Source organism: Melanostigma gelatinosum, assembly GCF_949748355.1.
Source record: "Melanostigma gelatinosum genome assembly, chromosome: 22".
NCBI classification, from domain to species: Eukaryota; Metazoa; Chordata; class Actinopteri; order Perciformes; family Zoarcidae; genus Melanostigma; species Melanostigma gelatinosum.
Genome location: NC_136655.1, coordinates 17513 through 43645, shown reverse-complemented (window position 1 = coordinate 43645; position 26133 = coordinate 17513). Strand labels below are relative to the sequence as shown.

General features: G+C 44.0%; 2 protein-coding genes across 2 annotated transcripts; both read left to right on the top strand.

Moving 5' to 3' along the window:
- Positions 1 to 2491: 2491 nt before the first annotated feature.
- Positions 2492 to 7858, top strand: wnt16 (wingless-type MMTV integration site family, member 16; the record flags this gene model as incomplete). Its single annotated transcript, XM_079294828.1, has 3 exons — positions 2492 to 2738; positions 4410 to 4699; positions 7188 to 7858. 3 exons carry the CDS (start codon positions 2492 to 2494, stop codon positions 7644 to 7646), a joined length of 996 nt encoding a protein of 331 aa, XP_079150954.1. The 3' UTR covers positions 7647 to 7858.
- Positions 7859 to 8579: 721 nt separating this feature from the next.
- stab2 (stabilin 2) lies at positions 8580 to 15295 on the top strand (the record flags this gene model as incomplete). The annotated part of the gene is given in 11 exon segments (XM_079294827.1): positions 8580 to 8669; positions 9352 to 9476; positions 9666 to 9781; positions 10936 to 11021; positions 12038 to 12104; positions 12460 to 12484; positions 12486 to 12553; positions 14009 to 14131; positions 14216 to 14412; positions 14876 to 15000; positions 15190 to 15295. Coding segments are annotated over 11 exon segments (1128 nt in total).
- Positions 15296 to 26133: the final 10838 nt, after the last annotated feature.

Below are 26133 nucleotides of genomic sequence, written 5' to 3'. Positions count from 1 at the left end.
ATATTAAATGTACATGATAACCTGTTCATTGAAAGTAAAAGTACAAGTAAATACTGTTAATAAAAAAGCAAAGGGTCAGAATTGTGAGAATGATGAAGTTTATTCTTTGAAGTGCTGTGGCACCATGACCAAGGACATGGAGCTGTGTTGAACATAATTGGGTTGGCTGTGATCCATCCAGGAGCAACAATGTTAAACATAATATATTGTACATAAGTATACTTTTGCATCTACTATGAACTTATCATCATAATTCTCCGTAAAGCAATATGACACTATGAAGGAGTTGTAACAGTGCGTTTATAAGTATGCTCATTAGACTAGAGGATATAGAGGACAAATGCATAATATTATGTTCAGCAAAACATATCCACTTGATGCATCAGGTCAGTGTTTAGAGAAAGGACGCCTGCCTTGTAAACTCCTGTGGGCCTGATTTGAATACAAAGGTTTTGCTCAAGCTGAATCTGCAATTGGGCGACTGCTACCATCATAACTCCATCTGATCATCCACAACATGACTCAAATATCAAAACATGATCAATACTAAAGTAACAACCCAGTCATTACTGGAAACTGAAACATGTCCTGTTCATCTTCAAAAGAAGTTGGTTTTCAAAATTGCGAGAATTCCGTCTCGCTCTTCTTGGGCTGAAGACTAGTCCTGCGATGCTAAATATCCTTTCACAGGCCGCTGAGGCAGGTAGAGGTGTGTTCAGCGTCACACACAGCTTGCACACAGCGGCGAAGAATTCCCCGAATGCTGCGCTCTCGCGGCTCCTGTCAATCCGTGTATACAGCTACAGCTAACGTTAGGCAACTAGTGCTGCACAACTGTCAACACTTCCTCAGCTCACTAACTCGCTAGCGATCCACGGGTGTTGGTCTTCATCACCACCGTCGTTTGTTGCGGGAGTAGCAGGTGCTTCCATTTCTGCTTCCATCATGAAATCAGTCATCGTAGAGTGGAATGCTACTCAGGTAGTCGCCCGCTAGCTTATAGCATGTAGCATCCTGGGCATCACTGGGAATCAAAACACCGCGGCTTTGAGAGCACTTGTTTGCAATTGTGCATTAACGTGATTAACCAATGATTTAACTTGCTGCTAGGACCACTGATTCACCAAACCTGCTGGCTTGCAGTCTGTGTTCCACCACAGTCCCCGACGCTGCTCTCAGGATTCATTTTGTTTCTAAAGATAGATTTGATTTTGTAGCGAGTAACGAAGGTTTCAGGGGAAATGTATCGGAGTAAAAGTATCAGTTTTCTTTGCAAAATGTAGTGAAGTAAAAGTAAAAGTCAACAGAAATATAAGTAGTAAAGTAAAGTACAGATACCCAAAAAAACTACTTAAGTACAGTAACGAAGTATTTCTACTTCGTTACTATACACCACTGAGCAGGGGACAGTGAGACAGTGAGACAGACAGTGAGACAGACAGACAGTGAGACAGTGAGACAGACAGACAGTGAGACAGTGAGACAGACAGACAGACAGACAGTGAGACAGTGAGACAGACAGACAGACAGTGAGACAGACAGACAGTGAGACGGACAGACAGTGAGACAGTGAGACGGACAGACAGTGAGACGGACAGACAGTGAGACAGTGAGACGGACAGACAGTGAGACGGACAGACAGTGAGACGGACAGACAGTGAGACAGTGAGACAGACAGACAGTGAGACGGACAGACAGTGAGACGGACAGACAGTGAGATGGTTAAATATCTGGAATAGAGATTTTATGTTTCTCATATGATTTGTTTTTACCTCATGGTGTTAAATTGTCTTCAAATTGTGTCCGATTAAAATTGGAAGATGAGCTTTTTAATAATTTGAATTAAACTAATCATAATAAAGTTCTGTCATTTATTCTGTCTGACTTTGAGCTGAATCTTTGACGTTAATATAGATTTATGATCAAAATGTCTCTTTAATTCAGAGCACGTGCTCGTCCTCGTTTATAAAGACATTCATCTAAATATATTTAATGTTTAATGTTTCAGCTGAAACTGATTTGTTACATTTACAGAAATAAAACAGTTCACTTTAATAACTAATATTAATAACTTCATATTCTGGAGCTATCTGTATGATTCTAGTATCCTTCATTTCAGGCCTGTGGATGAGTTTTACACAAATATACTATGTGTGTATATATATAATAAATATATATATATACACTATTATATATGATTATAATTAATTATATATAGTAGTTATTATATATATACTAATTATATATATTGTATAAATTATACCTCCTGTTTCTGTCGAGTTGTTTCTGACATTAACACTTTAACATGTTTACACAAAATTATTTCACGCATCTTTATTCTTAATATTTACATTTATTACCAAATGTATCAGAGTTGTCTCCAAACATCAGTTATGTGATAATCTCTAAATCTCAGTTATTATAATCACATATCTATCAGACCTTGTGAACAGAACGGGGTCTTGGTTCTCTGCAGACCGGATCAGTAAACATGTTGTTCTGCAGGCGGTTGGGTTTGACCCCTACCGGACCCCCTGAGGACCAGGACCAGGACTGTGCCGACCTCCCTCTGAGCCCCAGACAGAAGGACTTGTGCAGGAAGAAGCCGTTCCTGCTGCCGGGCGTCCAGAGCGGAGCTCGACTCGCCGTCTCCGAGTGTCAGAGTCAGTTCAGACACGAGAGGTGGAACTGCTCCACCACAGAGGACGCGTCTGTGTTCGGACACGAGCTAACCAGCGGTGAGGACGGTTACCCATGATGCAACGCTTCATGTGAAGCTGGTGGAGGAACTTCAGCTTTCAGGGTTCTTCTAATACTAACCAGAAACTAGTTAGTATGCATCACAAACTAGATAGCATGCATAATAACTAGTTAGTATGCATCAAAAACTAGATAGTATGCATATGAAACTAGTTAGTATGCATCACAAACTAGTTAGTATGCATCATAAACTAGATAGTATGCATCACAAACTAGATAGTATGCATAATAACTAGTTAGTATGCATCACAAACTAGATAGCATGCATAATAACTAGTTAGTATGCATCAAAAACTAGATAATATGCATATGAAACTAGTTAGTATGCATCACAAACTAGATAGTATGCATCACAAACTAGATAGTATGCATAATAACTAGTTAGTATGCATCACAAACTAGTTAGTATGCATCATAAACTAGATAGTATGCATAATAACTAGTTAGTATGCATCACAAACTAGATAGTATGCATATGAAACTAGTTAGTATGCATCAGAAATGAGTAAGTATGAACCAGAAACTAGTCTTAATGTTCACAAAAGTACACACTCCGTTCAGAATATTTGAATCTAAGACGGACAAACAAACGTACAGAATAAGTTGAGACAAAACACAAAGATCCAAATGTTCGAATGACCAACTTTACTTTGACTGGTTTTCTTCAGACCTCCAGTGAGAATGACAGAATGTTGTGTTTATGGACAACATGTTAAAAGATGTACGGAAGATTTCTCACAATCACATTTTAGTCTCGTCACATGTTTTAGATATTATATTATAATAATAAGAATATTAGAAGCATGTGCGACGTCATCGGAGATGGACAAAAACTAAACAAATGATAAAGTACTTTAAGTTCTATGAAGATCAGAGCAACTAAATCAAATAGAAAATATGGATTTTACTTTGAAATATCGTTTTGGATTCAGTTTTGTAAGTGAAAGTAAAATCACTGAGAGAAGTTTAGGAATATTATTTATGTTTCATGTTGTTTTGGAGTGTTTTCATACTTTTATTCTGACTCTTCATGAGCCGGACTGAAACTGTCACAATCAGGCTTTTGTGTGTTTTCCTGTAGCTCCTCACTCCCTTCACCTGTAATCAGTTCATTCAGTGCACCTGCCAGTCACGCTCACCTCATCAGTTCATTACGCTCACCTGCTCACTCTGCCTCTTCACTATTTAAACCCCGGCCTCACACGCACCAGGTCACGATGTGTTTTTCCCTACACGTCCGGTTCCCCAGTCTGCCTGTTTCGCCGTGTCCTGCCGGATTCCCCCCTCGGCTCTTGTTTGGTCCTTGGATTCCCTGTTTGTTTTTTGGTTTGTTCATTGAACCTTTTTTCACTTCACCTGACTGTCTGCACTTGAGTCCTCATTATGTCCCGTGACAGAAACTTGTTTGTTTGTCAGTGATCAGTTTGACCTGGAGAGACTCGATCAGTACAAGAGGTTTCCACCCCGTCTGACGTCACACTGACCCCCTCTGACGTCACACTGACCCCCTCTGACGTCACACTGACCCCCTCTGACGTCACACTGACCCCCTCTGACGTCACACTGACCCCTCTGACGTCACACTGACCCCCTCTGACGTCACACTGACCCCCTCTGACGTCACACTGACCCCCTCTGCCGTCCTGTAGGAACTAAAGAAACGGCCTTCATCTACGCGATGATGGCCGCGGGGCTGGTCCACGGCGTCACGCGCTCCTGCAGTCAGGGAAACATGACGGAGTGCAGCTGCGACACTCGGCTGCAGGGCGGCGGCTCGCAGGTGGAGGGATGGCACTGGGGGGGCTGCTCGGACCACATCGAGTACGCGATCTGGTTCAGCCGCAAGTTCATCGATAACACCGTCAAAAACACGTCGACGACCAGCGGAGGATACACACTGAGCACCATGAACCAGCACAACAGTGAGACTGGACGACAGGTGAGGACGACACAAAACGTATTGTTTCTGGTGTAAGTTACACAAGTACACTTGACTCGTAACTTGTTGGTCTTGACTTGTAACTTGTTGCTATTGACTCGTAACTTGTTGCTATTGACTCGTAACTTGTTGCTATTGACTCGTAACTTGTTGCTATTGACTCGTAACTTGTTGCTATTGACTCGTAACTTGTTGCTATTGACTCGTAACTTGTTGCTGTTGACTTGTAACTTGTTGGTCTTGACTCGTAACTTGTTGACTTGTAACTTGTTGGTCTTGACTTGTAACTTGTTGCTATTGACTCGTAACTTGTTGGTCTTGACTTGTAACTTGTTGGTATTGACTCGTAACTTGTTGGTATTGACTCGTAACTTGTTGCTATTGACTCGTAACTTGTTGCTATTGACCCGTAACTTGTTGCTATTGACTTGACTTGTAACTTGTTGGTCTTGACTTGTAACTTGTTGGTCTTGACTTGTAACTTGTTGGTCTTGACTTGTAACTTGTTGGTCTTGACTTGTAACTTGTTGGTCTTGACTCGTAACGTGATGCTCTTGACTCGTAACTTGTTGGTCTAGACTCGTAACTTGTTGACTTGTAACTTGTTGACTTGTAACTTGTTGACTTGTAACTTGTTGGTCTTGACTCGTAACTTGTTGCTATTGACTCGTAACTTGTTGCTAGTGACTCGTAACTTGTTGCTATTGACTCGTAACTTGTTGCTATTGACTCGTAACTTGTTGCTATTGACTCGTAACTTGTTGCTATTGACTCGTAACTTGTTGCTATTGACTCGTAACTTGTTGCTATTGACTCGTAACTTGTTGCTATTGACACGTAACTTGTTGACTTGTAACTTGTTGGTCTTGACTCGTAACTTGTTGACTTGTAACTTGTTGGTCTTGACTTGTAACTTGTTGCTATTGACTCGTAACGTGTTGGTCTTGACTCGTAACTTGTTGGTCTTGACTCGTAACTTGTTGGTATTGACTCGTAACTTGTTGCTATTGACTCGTAACTTGTTGCTATTGACCCGTAACTTGTTGCTATTGACTTGACTTGTAACTTGTTGGTCTTGACTTGTAACTTGTTGGTCTTGACTTGTAACTTGTTGGTCTTGACTTGTAACTTGTTGGTCTTGACTTGTAACTTGTTGGTCTTGACTCGTAACTTGTTGGTCTTGACTCGTAACTTGTTGCTATTGACTCGTAACTTGTTGCTATTGACTCGTAACTTGTTGCTATTGACTCGTAACTTGTTGCTATTGACTCGTAACTTGTTGCTATTGACTCGTAACTTGTTGCTATTGACTCGTAACTTGTTGCTATTGACTCGTAACTTGTTGCTATTGACTCGTAACTTGTTGGTCTAGACTCGTAACTTGTTGGTCTAGACTTGTAACTTGTTGACTTGTAACTTGTTGACTTGTAACTTGTTGGTCTTGACTTGACTCGTAACTTGTTGGTATTGACTCGTAACTTGTTGGTATTGACTCGTAACTTGTTGGTATTGACTCGTAACGTGATGCTCTTGACTCGTAACGTGATGCTCTTGACTCGTAACTTGTTGGTCTTGACTCGTAACTTGTTGGTCTTGACTCGTAACTTGATGGTCTTGACTCGTAACTTGATGATCGTGACTCGTAACTTGATGATCGTGACTCGTAACTTGTTGCTATTGACTCGTAACTTGTTGCTATTGACTCGTAACTTGTTGCTATTGACTCGTAACTTGTTGCTATTGACTCGTAACTTGTTGCTATTGACTCGTAACTTGTTGCTATTGACTCGTAACTTGTTGCTATTGACTCGTAACTTGTTGCTATTGACTCGTAACTTGTTGCTATTGACTCGTAACTTGTTGCTATTGACTTGACTTGTAACTTGTTGCTATTGACTCGTAACTTGTTGCTCTTGACTCGTAACTTGTTGCTCTTGACTCGTAACTTGTTGGTCTTGACTCGTAACTTGTTGGTATTGACTCGTAACTTGTTGGTATTGACTCGTAACTTGTTGCTATTGACTCGTAACTTGATGGTATTGACTCGTAACTTGATGGTATTGACTCGTAACTTGTTGGTCTTGACTCGTAACTTGTTGGTCTTGACTCGTAACTTGTTGGTCTTGACTCGTAACTTGTTGGTCTTGACTCGTAACTTGTTGCTCTTGACTCGTAACTTGTTGCTCTTGACTCGTAACTTGTTGCTCTTGACTCGTAACTTGTTGCTCTTGACTCGTAACTTGTTGCTCTTGACTCGTAACTTGTTGCTCTTGACTCGTAACTTGTTGCTCTTGACTCGTAACTTGTTGCTCTTGACTCGTAACTTGTTGCTCTTGACTCGTAACTTGTTGGTCTTGACTCGTAACTTGTTGTCTTGACTCGTAACTTGTTGCTATTGACTCGTAACTTGTTGGTCTTGACTCGTAACGTGATGCTCTTGACTCGTAACTTGAAGGTAAGTTAAATGAACCCTATCTGTGTCCTTCAGGCGATCGTCAGGACGATGGCGACTCACTGCCGTTGTCATGGCGTCTCTGGATCTTGTGCGGTGAAGACGTGTTGGAAGACGGTTGCGGCCTTCGAGCACATCGGCGCGTACCTGAAGGAGCGGTACGAGCACAGCGTTCAGGTGTCTGACCGGTCGAGGAGGAAGGTGAGGAGGAAGGATCAGCGACGCCTCCCCGTTGACACTCACCAGCTCATCTTCTTCAACAAGTCTCCGAACTACTGCCTGGCAGACCGGCGGCGGGGCGTCGCCGGCACCAGAGGACGCCGCTGCAACCGGACGTCCGCCGGCTCCGACAGCTGCGTCCTGCTGTGCTGCGGCCGAGGATACAACACTCACCTGGTGAGACACGTCCAACGCTGCGAGTGCAAGTTCGTCTGGTGCTGCTACGTCCACTGCAGGCGCTGCGAGAGCATGAATGACATGCACACCTGTAAATAAAGACCTGAACACACCTGTAAATAAAGACCTGAACACACCTGAACATGAAGACAGCAACACACCTGGACGTGAAGACAGCAACACACCTGGACGTGAAGACAGCAACACACCTGGACGTGAAGACAGCAACACACCTGGACATGAAGACAGCAACACACCTGGACATGAAGGGACATTTGATTTTTCTTGATTTGAACGGTTTTTGCAGGAAACCAGGAGAATCTGATGTTCAGCCTGATTCTATTATTGACTTCAATAAGAGCTGAGATCAACTTCCACAATGTTTATCATATGAATTAACAGAGAAAATTATGAAGTTAAAATGTTCTCGTTGATCGTGAAGCTGATAATCTGAATGTAAATATTATTAATAAACTAAATTAAACTTCAGAAGATCTGAAACTTTATTTTATCACTTCCGACTAAAACACTTTATTCTGGAACAAATAAATATTAAAATGAGCTCAAATCAAATATCTTCATTATGTTTATCGTGGTGTTTGTTGTTGTTGTTGTTGTTGTTGTTATTATTATTATTATTGTTTCCAGGAAGCTGCAGTGACACCTGGTGGACAAAGTGGACTTTTATTCTGAAAACATTTCAAACATAAATCATTATGAAGAATAAACAGCAGAACATGATTAAGAATAACAAAAAATACATCTTCCGAATAAATAAATATGAAAAGAAGAAATCGGATGTTTGTGGTGCTAATATATGTGTGTATATACGTATACATATACGTATATGTATATATGTATGTATACGTATACATACATATACGTATACATACATATATACGTATATGTATACGTAATATATGTGTGTGTGTGTGTGTGTGTGGAGGAGGAGGAGCAGGATGAGCAGCAGGAGGAGGACTGGATGGTGAAAAGGAGGAGACTCGGTGAGGAACAGATCACAGATCAGAAGTCATGGAGTGGGGTCAGAGTTTAAAGCTGCTGTTTGTCTCTCTGATGATGATGAAGATGAAGATGAAGATGACCTCAGCTGCATCACAACAGGTAGATTAATTTATTCATTATTTACTCATTTTACTCACTGATTATATTTCTGGTTACAAAGTTCATCAAACATGAGAAGTTGAGATGAAAGTGAATGAAACGAGCTGAGCTCTGGAGTGGGAAGCTGCTGATTTGAACAAATGATTGATGTCATTTGTACATATATTAGCACCACAAACATCCGATTTCTTCTTTTCATATTTATTTATTTGGAAGATGTATTTTTTGTTATTCTTAATCATTGTAGGTTGTAGTTTGTAGTTTGCAGGTTGTAGTTTGCAGGTTGTAGGTTGTAGGTTGTAGTTTGTATGTTGTAGGTTGTAGTTTGTTGGTTGTAGGTTGTAGTTTGTAGTTTGCAGGTTGTAGTTTGTAGGTTGTAGTTTGTAGGTTGTAGTTTGCAGGTTGTAGGTTGTAGGTTGTAGTTTGCAGGTTGTAGTTTGCAGGTTGTAGTTTGTAGGTTGTAGGTTGTAGTTTGTAGGTTGTAGTTTGCAGGTTGTAGTTTGTAGGTTGTACTTTGTAGGTTGTAGTTTGTAGTTTGTAGGTTGTAGGTTGTAGGTTGTAGGTTGTGTGTTGTAGTTTGTAGGTTGTACTTTGTAGGTTGTAGTTTGTAGGTTGTAGTTTGTAGTTGATTGGTCGCCTTGTGTTCCAATGAGAGTGAAGAGCTGCTGGTTGTTCTTCACAGAACTTCTGCTCCAGCTCTTCTGTGCTGAGGACTCGGGTGGCGTGTCACTCCTGCACCATCAGCATGTTGATGCCCTGTCTGCCCGGATACCTGCAGACCCCCGGATCCACCGCGCAGGACTGCAGGTGGTCTACTCAGTCCTCAACAAGCACACCTTCAGATACACACTGCACAGTATAAATACACGCTATCTGTATAGTGCAGTACAATGTGTACAGCATTATATCCTTTACTAGATATGTGGATAGATTAGAATATATTATATGTCGATTAGTAATTATATGATAAATAATAAGAGTTCTGTCTCGGTTCAGTTACTTCATCCGGACTCCCAGTCTGAAGCTGCACATCAGCGGCTGCTCCTTCGAGTGCTACAGGGAGGAGGAGCTGACCAGCTGCTGTCCAGGCTTCTGGGGTCCCCACTGTATCGGTGAGTTCAGGAACACACGGGGTTCATCCTCTGGGGAGCAGCACTGGGATCAGCACACACGATGGAGATGTGGAGAGTAGTGGGATTTGATTTTGGCCTGAAGGTGGCGCTAAAGGATGGTGACGGGCTGCTCATCAAGCTTCAAAGCTAAACTAATAACAATAATCATAAAAAAAAAAAAATAATGATAGTAATAATAATAATAATGTCAATATTATGACAATAATGATGATAATATATTCTATTGTCTCATGGAGGAGCAGCATTCCATCATATCTGATATCAATAACTGAATATGAAGAAAAAGAAACGCTGTTAGTTGTCGATGTCTTCAGAGGTTGGACATGTCTTCCCCTCTGGAGAGGACGTGTCCACTGAAGACGAGGCCTCCAGGTGACTCCTGTCACAGGATCAGGGTCAGTCCTGCAGGATGCACACGGTCCTGCAGGAACCAGGACTTCCTTCCTCCCACAGGCAGCAGGACACAATGTGCTGAGTCACACGGAGCGGGACAGACTTCAGCTTGTACTCACAGACACAATGTCCACACGTGTCCTGGGAGTCAAACCAGCAGCTGGTCAGAAGCTCCAGGATCCAATATTAATACAGTTACAAATTCCAGCTGAATTGAATGTTCAGTTCACTGTCGTCAAACTTCACCGAATATGATGATTGACTTTGTGTTTGTATCGCAATCGTGTGGATGAAGTTGATTTAATGTTTGAATCTAGATTTAACATTTCATAATTATATTTAACATTTACATGTCATATTTAGATGCAATGTTTAGATTTCACATTTGTATTTTTTAACAGTTATGTTTTGATTTGATGGAACTCTTTAGTTTTACGTGTAAACATGTAAAGAGTTACATGTTACATGTTGTTGAACACGTGTCACATGTGAGGACAGTGAGCTACACGTCAGAACTAAGAACCTCTGAACTCGATGAGCTCTGAGTGATGTGTTCTCATGATGCAGCTGTAAATGAAGAGAAGGAAACAGAGATGCTTGAAGAAGTGATGACCTGTGGAGATAAGAGAGGGACGGGAGATAGAGATGGGAGAGCAGGAAGTGGAGGGATGATGGAGGGAAGATCTGTTTCCTCTCAGAAAACATCAGAACAACGTCTGCTGACTGTTTCCTGTTCGCAGAGTGTCCGGATCGAGCCGACAGACCCTGCAGGAACCGAGGGCTCTGTTCTGATGGAGCGGGGGGGAACGGGACCTGCAGCTGTCAGGTAGACCACGAACAAGACAGTTAACATCAGTTATTACTCGTGTTACTACAACATCAGTTATTACTCATGTTACTACAACATCAGTTATTACTCATGTTACGACAACATCAGTTATTACTCATGTTACGACAACATCAGTTATTACTCATGTTACTACAACAGCAGTTATTACTCATGTTACTACAACATCAGTTATTACTCATGTTACTACAACATCAGTTATTACTCATGTTACTACAACATCAATTATTACTCATGTTACTACATCAGTTATTACTCATGTTACGACAACATCAGTTATTACTCATGTTACTACAACATCAGTTATTACTCATGTTACTACAACATCAGTTATTACTCATGTTACGACAACATCAGTTATTACTCATGTTACGACAACATCAGTTATTACTCATGTTACTACATCAATTATTACTCATGTTACTACAACATCAGTTATTACTCATGTTACTACAACATCAATTATTACTCATGTTACTACAACATCAATTATTACTCATGTTACTACAACATCAGTTATTACTCATGTTACTACAACATCAGTTATTACTCATGTTACGACAACATCAGTTATTACTCATGTTACGACAACATCAATTATTACTCATGTTACGACAACATCAGTTATTACTCATGTTACTACAACATCAGTTATTACTCATGTTACTACATCAGTTATTACTCATGTTACTACAACATCAGTTATTACTCATGTTACGACAACATCAGTTATTACTCATGTTACTACAACATCAGTTATTACTCATGTTATGACAACATCAGTTATTACTCATGTAGTAACACAAGAACATTACTATTTACAGTAATGTGTGTGTGCACGTGTGTGTTGTGTGTACGTGCGTGCGTGTTGTGTGCGTGCGTGCGTGCGTGTGTGTGCGTGCGCGCATGTGTGTTGTGTGTGCGTGCGTGCGTGTATGTATGTTGTGCGTGCGTGTGTGCGTGTGCGTGCGTGTGTGTGTGTGTCATCAACTCAGGTGGGATTTGCAGGAACTGCTTGTGAGGACTGTGCACCTGCTCGATATGGTCCCACCTGCATCTCAGGTAACTTTAAATAGCACGTGTTCTTCTTCTATGTCTTCTGGCTCTACAATGTTCACGTGTTCTTCTTCTATGTCTTCTGTCTCTACAGTGTTCACGTGTTCTTCTATGTCTTCTGTCTCTACAATGTTCATGTGTTCTTCTTCTATGTCTTCTGTCTCTACAGTGTTCACGTGTTCTTCTTCTATGTCTTCTGTCTCTACAGTGTTCATGTGTTCTTCTTCTATGTCTTCTGTCTCTACAGTGTTCACATGTTCTTCTTCTATGTCTTCTGTCTCTACAGTGTTCATGTGTTCTTCTTCTATGTCTTCTGTCTCTACAGTGTTCACATGTTCTTCTATGTCTTCTGTCTCTACAGTGTGTTCTTGTGTCCACGGTCTGTGTGACTGGTTTAAAAGGCGATGGGAGATGCACCTGTTTCTCTGGATATAAAGGTCCAAACTGTGATCAAGGTTAGTCTATGAACATTAGAAAAGTTACCTGTTACCTGAACTGTTGTTGTCTCACATGTTACCTGTACTGTTGTTGTCTCACATGTTACCTGTACTGTTGTTGTCTCACATGTTACCTGTACTGTTGTTGTCTCACCTGTTACCTGAACTGTTGTTGTCTCACCTGTTACCTGAACTGTTGTTGTCTCACATGTTACCTGAACTGTTATTGTCTCACATGTTACCTGTACTGTTGTTGTCTCACCTGTTACCTGTACTGTTGTTGTCTCACCTGTTACCTGTACTGTTGTTGTCTCACCTGTTACCTGAACTGTTATTGTCTCACATGTTACCTGTACTGTTGTTGTCTCACATGTTACCTGTACTGTTGTTGTCTCACCTGTTACCTGTACTGTTGTTGTCTCACCTGTTACCTGAACTGTTGTTGTCTCACATGTTACCTGAACTGTTATTGTCTCACATGTTACCTGTACTGTTGTTGTCTCACCTGTTACCTGAACTGTTGTTGTCTCACCTGTTACCTGTACTGTTGTTGTCTCACCTGTTACCTGTACTGTTGTTGTCTCACATGTTACCTGTACTGTTGTTGTCTCACATGTTACCTGAACTGTTATTGTCTCACCTGTTACCTGTACTGTTGTTGTCTCACCTGTTACCTGTACTGTTGTTGTCTCACCTGTTACCTGAACTGTTGTTGTCTCACCTGTTACCTGTACTGTTGTTGTCTCACCTGTTACCTGTACTGTTGTTGTCTCACCTGTTACCTGAACTGTTGTTGTCTCACCTGTTACCTGTACTGTTGTTGTCTCACCTGTTACCTGTACTGTTGTTGTCTCACCTGTTACCTGTACTGTTATTGTCTCACCTTTTACCTGTACTGTTGTTGTCTCACCTGTTACCTGTACTGTTGTTGTCTCACATGTTACCTGTACTGTTGTTGTCTCACCTGTTACCTGTACTGTTGTTGTCTCACCTGTTACCTGTACTGTTGTTGTCTCACATGTTACCTGTACTGTTGTTGTCTCACCTGTTACCTGTACTGTTGTTGTCTCACCTGTTACCTGTACTGTTGTTGTCTCACCTGTTACCTGAACTGTTGTTGTCTCACATGTTACCTGAACTGTTATTGTCTCACCTGTTACCTGTACTGTTGTTGTCTCACCTGTTACCTGAACTGTTGTTGTCTCACCTGTTACCTGAACTGTTGTTGTTTCACATGTTACCTGAACTGTTGTTGTCTCACCTGTTACCTGAACTGTTGTTGTCTCACCTGTTACCTGAACTGTTGTTGTCTCACCTGTTACCTGTACTGTTTTTGTCTCACCTGTTACCTGTACTGTTGTTGTCTCACCTGTTACCTGAACTGTTGTTGTCTCACATGTTACCTGTACTGTTGTTGTCTCACCTGTTACCTGTACTGTTGTTGGCTCACCTGTTACCTGTGTTGTGTTGCAGTGCTCCCTGAGTGTGCGTCTCTCGGCTGCCTGCATAACTCTCGCTGTATGGAAGAAGCTCTAACAGGAAAGCTGGTGTGTCATTGTCTACCTGGTTACCAGAAATCCGGAGGTCAGTGTTTATGTGAGTTTACACAAAAACTATAATAACTCCTTTGAGACGTCTTACAGACAACATTAGAAGAGGTTATGATGTTTGTCTCCTCAGCCATAAACCCTTGTCTCCAGCGGGTCTGCCACGCCGAGGCCTCCTGCGTCCACACTGGTCCAGACCAGCACCTCTGTGCCTGTAAGGAGGGCTACACGGGGGACGGGCGAGTCTGCATGGCCATTGATCCGTGTCAGACCAGACAGGGAGGCTGCAACGCCGAGTCCGTACGCTGCATCTACGACGGACCAGGGAAGGTAAGGATGGATCGGGTTAGGGGGTCAAGACCAGGGTTAGGGGTTAGGGGGTCAAGGGTTAGGGGGTCAAGGGTTGGGGTTGGGGTTAGGGGTTAGGGTTATGGGGTTAGGGTTAGGGTTGGGGTTAGGGTTAGGATTAGGGGGTTAGGGGGTTGGGGTTAGGGGGTTAGGGTTGGGGTTAGGGTTAGGGTTGTAGTTTGCAGGTTGTAGTTTGCAGTTTGTAGGTTGTAGTTTGTAGGTTGTAGTTTGTAGTTTGCAGGTTGTAGTTTGCAGGTTGTAGGTTGTAGGTTGTACGTTGTAGTTTGCAGGTTGTAGGTTGTAGGTTGTACTTTGCAGGTTGCAGTTTGTAGTTTGTAGGTTGTAGTTTGTAGGTTGTAGGTTGTACTTTGTAGGCTGTAGTTTGTAGTTGATTGGTCGCCTTGTGTTCCAATGAGAGTGAAGAGCTGCTGGTTGTTCTTCACAGAACTTCTGCTCCAGCTCTTCTGTGCTGAGGACTCGGGTGGCGTGTCACTCCTGCACCATCAGCATGTTGATGCCCTGTCTGCCCGGATACCTGCAGACCCCCGGATCCACCGCGCAGGACTGCAGGTGGTCTAGTCAGTCCTCAACAAGCACACCTTCAGATACACACTGCACAGTATAAATACACGCTATCTGTATAGTGCAGTACAATGTGTACAGCATTATATCCTTTACTAGATATGTGGATAGATTAGAATATATTATATGTCGATTAGTAATTATATGATAAATAATAAGAGTTCTGTCTCGGTTCAGTTACTTCATCCGGACTCCCAGTCTGAAGCTGCACATCAGCGGCTGCTCCTTCGAGTGCTACAGGGAGGAGGAGCTGACCAGCTGCTGTCCAGGCTTCTGGGGTTAGGGTTAGGGTTAGGGTTAGGGTTAGTTAAGAGCGGGGCCCTCCTAAGAGGGCCACGAGGGGCACTGGCACAAGGGGGCTGTCCTTTAAAAAGGCTTTAAAAAAAACCCTAATAAAAAACAATTAAAAAACAATTAAACAATTTTATTAAAAACAGCCTGACAGCAGAGCAACCGCCAGCGGGACAGACGGAGAGGAGATGCTAAAAGGGGAAGGGAGGTTAAAAGGCACAATAATTATATAAATATAAAAAGATAATTTAACATATAATAAATGTAAACACACACACACACACATCTAAAACTTAAAAAAAAAAAAAAAATAGATAAGTGCTTTTAAAAATTAAGTGCTTTAAAATGTAAAAAAACATACAAAATTGGAAACATGTCTAAAATTATGCCAAATAACCCTCTCCAACTTCAGCCACACGGTTGGGAATCTAAAAAATGGGCCTCGTCTGCCTGTGGGGGGAGGGAAGGACATAGGGTGCATCTCCAACATGGGAAGATTTAAAATAAATAAATAATCAGATAATTAAAAATATAAATAAATAATTTAACAATAATACACAATTAAAATCGTTAAGCGGGTGAATAAAAACATGCATAATATATTAAAACCAAACGTGAAAGACAAGTATAAATATATAAAGTATTAATAAATAAATAAACATGTATATAATATAAGATAAATACCCTGCTGGAGATGTAATGGGGGTGAGAGAAGGGACAAAGGGATGGCAGGCGAGGCTCCAATAAAAACAGACTGGGAGTTAGTATTTTTCGTTCAGCCCGTGAGGGTCTATAGTACCCAGTCTGTGGATCCATTTCCTCTCCGCTGCTTGCCGCTGTGCCCCGCTCCACTGCCCGCTGCTCTCCAGGCCCACACTTTGGAGACCATGTGAGCCATGGAGTTTAAAATGTGCATATAGGACGCTCGTACCATTCCCACTATTGATCATATAAAAATGCTGCTTAATTCTAAGATGCAGCTCATTCTTTGTCTCCCCCACGTATAGTTTGTGGCAGGCCCCGCATCTAAGAGCATAAACCACATTCGATGCTGTGGATGGCAGGGCCTGCCCCAAGTTAAAACCGAGTTTGCTCTGGGGGTTAAAAACGTGGGGGAGACGCATAAAACCGATCTCCGAACCTCGAAGCGCCTCCCTCCTGGTCTCTGTTTTGTTCAGGTCAGTGTGGACCAGGATATCCTTCAGGTTTTTATTCCTACGAAAGGCGGAGATCATCCGGCACCCAACCAGGGCGGCACAGTCCTCCCTCGTCCCCTGGAAGTTGCTTCTCAGTGTCTTTAGAAAGTTGTGTGTCCCATCTGAGAAGGTTGTAATTAAGGGGACAAGGGATAGGTCGGACGGACGCACCTGGGTGTTGTTGTTGAAGGTGCCGGCTACCTCCGCCTTAGTACTTCTGAGGAAGCGCTTCGAGTAACCCCTGAGCCTCAACGCACCAAAGAGGGTGCTGGTAGCCTCCTCCACATGCTCCGGGAAGGTGCAGATTCTGTGGAAGCGGATCAGCTGGGATTTGATGAGACCTCTGTACGTGTGCTTGGGGTGATAGCTCGACTTGTGAAGGAGTGCATGGCGGTCAGTGTCCTTAAAATATACCCTAGTGGCTAGTGTTTTCTGCTGGTCGCCGGAGTCACGGAAGAAGACCCGTGTGTCGAGGAACTCGACCGTGTCTGCCTGGATATTGTGTTTGAGTTTGATCCTGGGATGATGTGAGTTGAGGGTGTCCAGAAATGTATGAAAGTCCTGTTCTGTGTGATTCCAGAGGCCGAAGATGTCGTCCAGGTACCGGAAGTACAGGAGGGGTTTATGTTGCATTTTGGTGAAGGCCTCCTCCTCCCAATGGGCCAGGTAGATGTCGGCATACGATGGTGAGTATTTCCGGCCCATTGCACAGCCACACAGCTGGAGATAGTGCTTATTGTTGAATTTGAAGTCATTTCTGGTGAGGGTGATTTGTAATAACTGTATGATTTCTTTGTCTGGTCTGGCTGGATCTGGGTGTTTATTAAAAATGTTTTGAATGGCAGCAAGGCCGAGTGGTGTTTCAATATTTGTATACAGGGAGTCTATGTCTATGGAAAAAAGGAAAGTGTGACCGGGTACTTGAAGGTTTTTTATTTTATTAACAAACTGGTAGGTGTCTTGAAGATAACTGGGATGAAGTCTGGAGAGTGGGTTAATGAAATGGTCTATGTATTCTGTTATTCTATATGATTCGGAGCTACAGTCACTAACAATGGGGCGGCCGACCGGAACAACAGAGGGGACCGTCCACGTCCCAGGAGGCTTGTGGATCTTGGGGAGAAGGTAGAAGAGGCGAGGCCTGGGTTCATCTGGACCGTCCAGGTATTGCTTTTGTTTTGCAGTAATATGTTTGTTATGGTGTAGACTATGTGTAATGTTCCTTACAAGTTGTTGTGTTTCTAGTTGTATAGAATGTGTAAGTGGTTTATAGTATGTGTTGTCATTTAACTGTCTTTCGGCTTCTAAAATGTAGTTGTGTCTGTCCTGTAAAACTATTTGTCCCCCTTTATCTGCTGGTTTGATGACTATGTGTTTGTTGTTACTTAGTGTTTTAATGATGCGTTGATGTTCCTGGCTAATGTTGGATTGCGTGTGTGTAGGGGGACGCCATCGTGTGAGTGTTTGTAAATTCATGTGAATTAATTGTGTGATTACTGGTGAGATGGTGTCCGAGCGTGGTTCCCAGATGGACGGTCCAGTGAAGGGTACAGGCTCCCGCCCCTGTGCTCCCCAGAAGTGGTCGATCAGTTTCAGCCTCCTGTGAAAGGTGTGGAGATCCCCCCTGAGCTCCGGTCGGGTGGGAGGTCTTGGTGTGGGAATGAAAGTGAGACCTTTTTCCAGTATCTCCAGCTGTGCGGCCGTGAGGGAGAAGGTAGAACAGAGGTTGGTGATATTGGAGGTATGGGGAGATGTATGATTACATTCCTCCCCAGTTACATGTTTAAATGTTGCTTCCAGTACCTGAGCAACACTCCGGCCGTCTCCGCTGTCCAGTGAATGCCATCTTTTGGGTTGACGTGAAAGAGAAGTGGGTTAATTTCCGGAATGAAGTTGTATTTGTTAGCAATGAAAGTGTTAAACTGGGTGAGAAGTGTTTGTTTGCTGGGTGTCAGTGTGTCCGAAAAGTTGATAATTGGGATGTAGATGGTGGCGTTGGGAAAAGTGAGTTGGCTGGTCCTCCACAGATGTCCGAGTTGTTTTTGCATGGTGAGGAGATGGTTCTCTGCCAAACAGGGTTAGGGGTTAGGGGTTAAGGGTTAGGGTTAGGGGGTTAGGGGGTTAGGGTTAGGGTTAGGGTTGGGGTTGGGGTTAGGGGGTTAGGGGGTTAGGGTTGGGGTTAGGGTTAGGGGTTAGGGTTAGGGGTTAGGGTTAGGGTTAGGTGCAGGGGAAAAAAAGGGTCTGGCTGCCTTTAGGCAGTCAGAGGGCACGGGCACACAAAATATCGGCATTAATACTTGTATTTCTCAAGAGGGGTTTGTATTGTATATTTTTTCATATTTTCAGGTGTCCCCACCCTCATCAGAGGAGGTAAGTCCATCGTTTTGATCCACTGGCTCTAATTATTTTGGTTAAGACCATGTGGATAAACTGTATTAAGTTTATTAATCCACTGTCTTTCTTTAGCCAGTCGCTGTCTATCCGACCACCAGGATCCTGACTCCAGCCCCATGATGAGGAGGTTTTCCCTCCCATGTTGTCTAAAGTGTTCGTAGAGGTGAGTTACTTTATTCATTTTGTCGATCAAGTTGAGGTGTTGCTTCAGTCTTAGAATTAAACTGTTCTTGGTTTGCCCAATATACAGTTTGTTACAAACCCCACACTCGATACAATACACCAAATTCATTGACCCTGGTTTGGTCAGGTGCCAAACGGGTGCACTCAAGTGAGTGTGTTGGTTCACCATGAATTTAGTGTTTTTAAAGTGTCTATTATGCTTGTCTTTTTTCTGTTTTCCGCCCAGGGAGGCATGTACGAGAAGATCTTTTATATTTTTGTTTCTTCTAAACGCTGCTATAATTTTGAAATCCAAAAGTGATTCCACTTCGTCCTGTACCCTCTTAAAGTTCTTTTTCACCTTGACATTCAAGGTCCTGGAGGCAGGAGAAAAGGTGGAGACAAAGGGGAGCAGGTGATGGTTATCATCCCCCCCCCTGGGTTTCAGGCTTAGTTGGTAGTCCCGCTGGACATCAACCTTAATCCCCCGGAGGAAGGTCCTGCTATACCCCCGACGTCTCAGGGCCCGGAATAGGGTCATTGTCGCAGACTCGACATCCCCCGCTACCGTACAAATCCTACGAAACCTTATTAATTGTGATTTCACAATTCCCCGGTAGGTGTGTTTCGGGTGGTAACTGGACTTGTGTAACAGTGCGTGGGTGTCGGTCGGCTTAAAATACACCCTCGTTCCCAGGCTCCCCTCCCCATTTTCCCTCCTAATCAGAAACACCTCGGTATCCAAAAATGGAATTTTGTCTTGTTGTAAATCATATTTAACCGAGATGGAGGGGTGGTGGTTGTTAAGAACCGAAATGAAATCAGAGAAGTCGGCCTTGGAATGACTCCAAATCCCGAAGATATCATCCAGGTATCTGACATAGAAGCTTGGAAGTTTGCTGCACTTGGGGAAGACTGTACGCTCCCAGTCTGCCAGTTAGGGTTAGGGTTGGGGTTGGGGTTGGGGTTGGGGTTAGGGGTTAGGGTTAGGGTTAGGGGTTAGGGTTAGGGGTTAGGGTTAGGGTTAGGGGTTAGGGTTAGGGTTAGGGTTAGGGTTAGGTTCAGGAGAAAAAAAGGGGTCTGGCTGCCTTTAGGCAGTCAGAGGGCACGGGCACACAAAGTATAGGCCTTAATACCTGTACTTCTCAAGAGGGGTTTGTAAGTTTTTTTCATGTTTTGCAGGTATGGGTTAGGGTTAGGGTTGGGGTTGGGGTTAGGGTTAGGGGGTTAGGGTTAGGGGGTTAGGGTTAAGGGTTAGGGTTAGGGTTAGGGGTTAGGGGTTAGGGTTAGGGGTTAGGGTTAGGGGTTGGGGTTAGGGGGTTAGGGTTAGGGGGTTAGGGTTAGGGTTAGGGGGTTAGGGTTAGGGGGTTAGGGTTAGGGTTAGGGTTAGGGGGTTAGGGTTAGGGTGTTAGGGGGTTAGGGTTAGGGTTAGGGGGTTAGGGTTAGGGGGTTAGGGTTAGGGTTAGGGGGTTAGGGTTAGGGTTAGGGGGTTAGGGTTAGGGTTAGGGTGTTAGGGGGTTAGGGTTAGGGTTAGGTTAGGGTTTTTGCCTCCCGAACGTCATGACAACGTCCGAGAGAAGTGCACTGTCCATAAACCGACTCTGAGTTGCCAGCAAGGCAACCACCACCCCCCGGTGTCCTGGCCTTAGCCAAATTTGTCCGTCCATTCTCCCACCGACGTAACCCCCGATGTTCCACAAGGGTTAGGGTTAGGGTTAGGGAAATCGATTGTTTTGGCTAGCCCACTGCCGTAAAGCAATGGGTTTGCCGATGCACTGTCACATAACCCGCCCAACCCAGGAACCCTCAGCCCTCATTGAGGCCCCCCGGTGCTCTGGTGCCTAATCTGGCAATCCAGACTCTCTCCTTGTTTCTCCTTTGTGACACATTCCATCCTGTGTTGTATTCTATCACAGTGGTCCTGAGTGAGTCCCAGCCATGTGCTATAAAGTGTTTCACCAGGTGTGTGTCTGTCTTATTCTTATTAATGATATTGTATCTGTGTTGGGTAAACCTGGTGGAGACTGAGTTACCCGTTTCTCCCACATATTGCAACTTGCATGTTGTACAGTAAATTAAATAAACACAATTTGTGGTTTTCAGATTCCCCCTTGTCTTAATTTGAAAGATTTCTTGTGTATTTTGGTTCTGTATCCACTGTTTGTGTTTAAGGAAGGTCTCCGATTTATTAATTATAGGGACCGAGGCAGATCCTAGTTTGGCCCTCACGAGGAGATCTTTTAAATTTTTATTTCTCCTGTATGCAGGAAGAATACTATGATTTTGTAGAATATTTGTCCCTGTGGTGATTCTCTGGAAGTTTTTCTTACATTTATTGGCTAGCTCCCTGGTGGATGGTGAAAACCTGGTGATCAGCGGAATATTACTAGTGACCATGATTGGCTTAGTTTCCAGAAATGTCCTGTAGCAGTTTCTACAGAAGGTCCTGGAGTACCCCCTGGTGGACAAAGCCGTGAACAAGATTTTGACTGCTTTGTGGAAGTCTTCAGACCTGGTGCAAATCCTGTGAAATCTGAGTAGTTGTGACTTTATGAGTCCTGCATATGTATGCTTGGGGTGGAAACTGGTCTTAAAAAGTAGAGCATGTGTGTCTGTTTCTTTAAAGAAGACCTTAACGTCCAGTGTGTTTTTTTCTTTGAATTTTTCTCCTTTGTACGTGGTTGTGTCCAAAAAATCAACTGTTGTGATGCTATGTGTGGATTTAATTTTTATAGATTCTCTGTGATTATGTAGAGTATTGAGAAATGTGTCAAATTCTTCTCTGGAATGTTGCCATATTCCCCAGATGTCGTCTAGAAATCTGTAGTAATGCAGTGGTCTCAGTGTGCAGGCTTTTAGGGCTGATTCTTCCCACTCTGCCATGAAGATGTTTGCGTATGCTGGAGCGAATTTCTTACCCATCGCTGTTCCCTTGATCTGCAGAAAGAAGTCTTGGTTGAAAACAAAGTCGTTTCTCATCAGATTAATTTCTAGGAGTTGCAATAGCTCCTTGTCTGGTCTGTGCTTGCTGGGATTTTTTTGGAAGATATTTTTTATGGCTTGCATGCCCTCCTTCATATCTATATTTGTGTATAAGCTGTCGATATCAATAGTAAATAGAATAGCCTCTTCCGGAATAGTTAGTTCTTTCACCAGGTTTACAAAGTGATATGTATCTTTGATGTAGCTTGGATGTATAATTGAGAGTGGATTGAGAAAATAGTCCAAGTATTCTGCTGTATAATATGTCTCACTATTGCAGTCTGAAACTATAGGTCTCCCCGGAGGAATGCTGTATGGTATGCTCCACTTTGCAGTATCCTTATGGATTTTTGGCAGCATATAAAATATTCTGGCTCTGGGTACCTTGTCCCCCATCAAATAATACTGTTGTTTTTTATTTATGAAACCCTTTACATTGAGAGAATTTAGGATTTTGTTCACCATCGGTATTGTTTCCAAATAGATAGGTTTGTCTAATTTGACATAATATTTCGGATCATTCAGTTGTCTGTACCCCTCCCATAAGTACTGTTCTCTGTCCATAATTACAATTGAGCTGCCTTTATCCGCTGGTTTAATGACTAATCTTTTGTTTTTTGTTAATTCCGATATGGCCAGATATTCTTGAGGGGTCAAATTTGGAGGTGTCTGGTGATTGGTGAAGTACTCTTGGAAGTACTTTGTGTCCGCCCTGATAATTTTAACTATCTCTTGGGGGATTACTGATTGTGGGGGAGACCAGTTAGATTTACGAATGAATCTTAATCCGGTTGTTTCAGGTGAGTCCTCATAATAGGCTGCTAATTTCAGTCTCCTGTGATACTGTTGCAAGTCAAATCTAGCTTGTAATTTGATGTCCTCATTAGTGCCTTTAGTGGGGATAAAACTCAATCCTTTATTAAGGAGAGAAAGTTGGTTAGCGGTGCATCTGAAATTTGTGGCCAAATTGATAACTGTTTTGTCCCCCTCCTTATCAGGTAGGTTAGTGGGGACCTCTAGTTTAAACCAAGATGACTACACCAGTGATTAAAGATGACCTTTGCTGTTCGAGGTGTCCAATGGATGTGGTTGTGGTCCGTCCTGAATTCCTCCTCCTGCACTGTTGGGATGTTGTTCTCCAGGGCGGCAATGTGGGTGTTCAGGTGAGTCAGCCGCCGTCTTTCCTGTAGAGGGAGGCCTGGGGAGAAGTTGACTTGTGGGACCAGTACCTGTGCAAGAGGAAACTTGAGTTTACACATTCTCAATGTTCTCTGCAGCTGTTTGACTGCAGTCTCCTTGGATTTCTGCACTCTGTTGTTCAGGCCGAAGGCGAGGATGATTTTCTCCACTGGCCCTGTGGTCCTGGCGTTTTCCAGGATGTCCTCTGCATGTCTGAGGTTGGCTCCCGGGAAGCCGTCGACCTGCAGTCCTGTGACGTCATATGCGGGAAATCTGTTGACATTTGAGTCACCCATTATGATACATTTTTCCTTCATGTAGAGGATCCAGTCGTGTGTCTTTCTGGATGATGTCAGGTGTCTGGTGGGATGACAGGGTCCTGGTCCCTGTGGTGTGGTGACGTCCCCAGGTGTGCGGCCCAGTAGGGTCTGTACTGCAGTCTGGAGTCTGTTCCCCCCACCAGGAGTGAGTGACACCGGGCCCCTATTCCCGCTTGTGTGGGATGCGTTGTCTGCATCTTGGTCCCCAGGAACTGTGAGATCCTCCTGGGAGAGTTCCTCCGGGGAGCTGGTGGTGAACAGCGTATCTTGGCTGTCAGGACTTTGTGTTGTGGGAGGGGCCACTCTGAGGAGGGTCAGAGGGTTGGGTCCTTTTGTTTTTCTCGGCACGAGAGAGAAGGAGCCTCCCGTGTAACTGCGGCCGGCTGCTCGGCCCTGTATCCTCTGTGGACGTGGGGAAGGATGTTGAGGGTTAGTGGGCGTGGCCCCAGCGATGCCAGGCGTGTCCTCATTCCCTCGTGGTGGAGGGGGGAGGTGGTCCTCCCTCTGGGACTGGGACAGGATGGGGGTGCTGGGTGCACTCTGCTCTGCCTCTCCTGTTGTCATCGACCCCTGTGTTGCAGGTGCAGGAGACCTGTCCCTCGGTGTTGGTGTCTCATCTGCTGACTCCAGACTTGAGCTGCTGGAGGAATCATCGTCCTCCTCTTCCTCTTCTGTGAGCTGTCTCAATGTGTCTGTGATCACCTGCTTTGCATTTTCTAGTGTGTCTTCAGCTAATCTCCTTCCCAGGCTCTTTTTAGCCCAATTTGAGGCTATTTGAAAAGGAGCTCCCCATTCCTTTACTCTGAGCTTCGAGAGAGCCTCCACTTCAACTTCTGCCGTCCTCTCGTAATGTTCTTTGAGTGTTTTTAAAGTGTTTTTGGCCCAATTCTTGGCGTTGCCTTCAATTTTCTTTAAAATGTTGGGATTTGGGATTGCCGGTTTGATGGCTGTGGTCAGATGTTTTGTCATTTTTTCTATAGTCAAAGGTGGTTTTTCATTTGTGACATTTAGGAAATGATGTAAAGTCTTTATCACCTTGAACAGTATGCGGCACTTCAACGCAAAGTCCGGGTCATCCGACCTGGGTCCGCTGTCATCCCGTTGTTCATGGCTGCGGGAGCGTTGCTGCGTCGTTCTGCGTCCGCCGTCGTGTGGTCCTGCTCTGTGCGTGTTGTTGTGGCCCTCCCCGGTCCGTGGTCGACGGGTGCTGTGGTCTCGAGCACTTCTACGACCCTGCTCTTCCTCCCTGGTCCTCCGGGGCGGGTCACGTCTTTGTCCTGTATCGCGTTGGAATACGCTCCTCACGATAGGAGCGCGCGCTCCGCGAGCTCGCTCCAGCGGCCCGCGGCGCGAGCCGGGAGCCTGGTCTCTCCGGTTGTAATACTCTCTCTCTGTTCTTCTTACCGGGCTGGTCCGGTGGTGGTTGGAGTGGTCACGGTGTCGGGATGGCTCCATATGCCGTGGGGGTGGACCATCTCTGTCCGTGGCGCGCTGTGTCCAGGTGCGCTCCGCGCGTCCGTCGCGTCTGGACCGAGACCCACTTCCGTGTGCCCGTCGAGGAGAACCATGCCGTCTAACCGGGCCGCCTTCATCAGGTCTGCGCCCAGTTCTCGTGACCGAGGCGTACGACCGGCGGTAACGTGGTGACGGAGCGCGGTGTCTATGGGTTGAATCTGCGCGCCGCGCTCCGCTCCAGCTGCCCTGTCCACTATGCTCGTATCCGGTAATGTTTCCATCGGAATACTCATTGAGCCTACGGTTGTCCGAGTGGACCCTACCTCTTCGTGGGGAGGCAGGTCTGCCGTGGTGTTCTGGGCTGTGGTAGCGTGTTCTGCGGCCTCTGCTGCGTTCAACTCCATATTGGTCCGTGTTTCGTTCACGTCTGTGTGTGTCCCAGTTAGCCATGGTGGCCCTCGACGGGAAACTTCACGAGGAAAAAGTTGCAGAAGCCTTGCGTTTTACCTTTTATTCTCGTTGGTTGAGGTTAAACACAAATAAACAAATAAAAATATACAATAAAGCGACGTTTCGGTTAGTATTTAACCTTCATCAGGCTGAAAATAAGCATTGTAATCAAGAGTGAATTACAATGGACTGGGTTATGCTAAGTACGTTCGTACTGCAGCGTGCTCTGAGTAATAAGACAGGGTGGGGCCTAACAGTGCTTAGAGGTCAAATGTCAAACAGACCTGAGCAGGCGTGTCCCTCTAGTCATGTGGCCCCCTAAAACTTACACTCGACTCCAACTGCGTATTGTGGTTACAGTACATTGTTACATACAAACATGTGGGTTTCCAACTAATAATAACGAGTTGTCTGCCAATTACAATAAAGACTTCTGTGTAATAACAGAGAACAACATTTGCATTCATATTAATTTGTACATTTGTATCAATTGTTTTTACAGAATGAACACTGTACATGCAGGTAAATGATATGATGACATGAGTTGATGACTGAAAGTACATGTCATGATGACCAGGTGAGTATTTTTCACAATAAACCACAATTTTATTGCATTCATGTGATTCCAGGTTGTGTGTTAGGTTTGTATGTCAACCGGTTGAGATTAGTATACAAACCATGGTTAGGTCTTA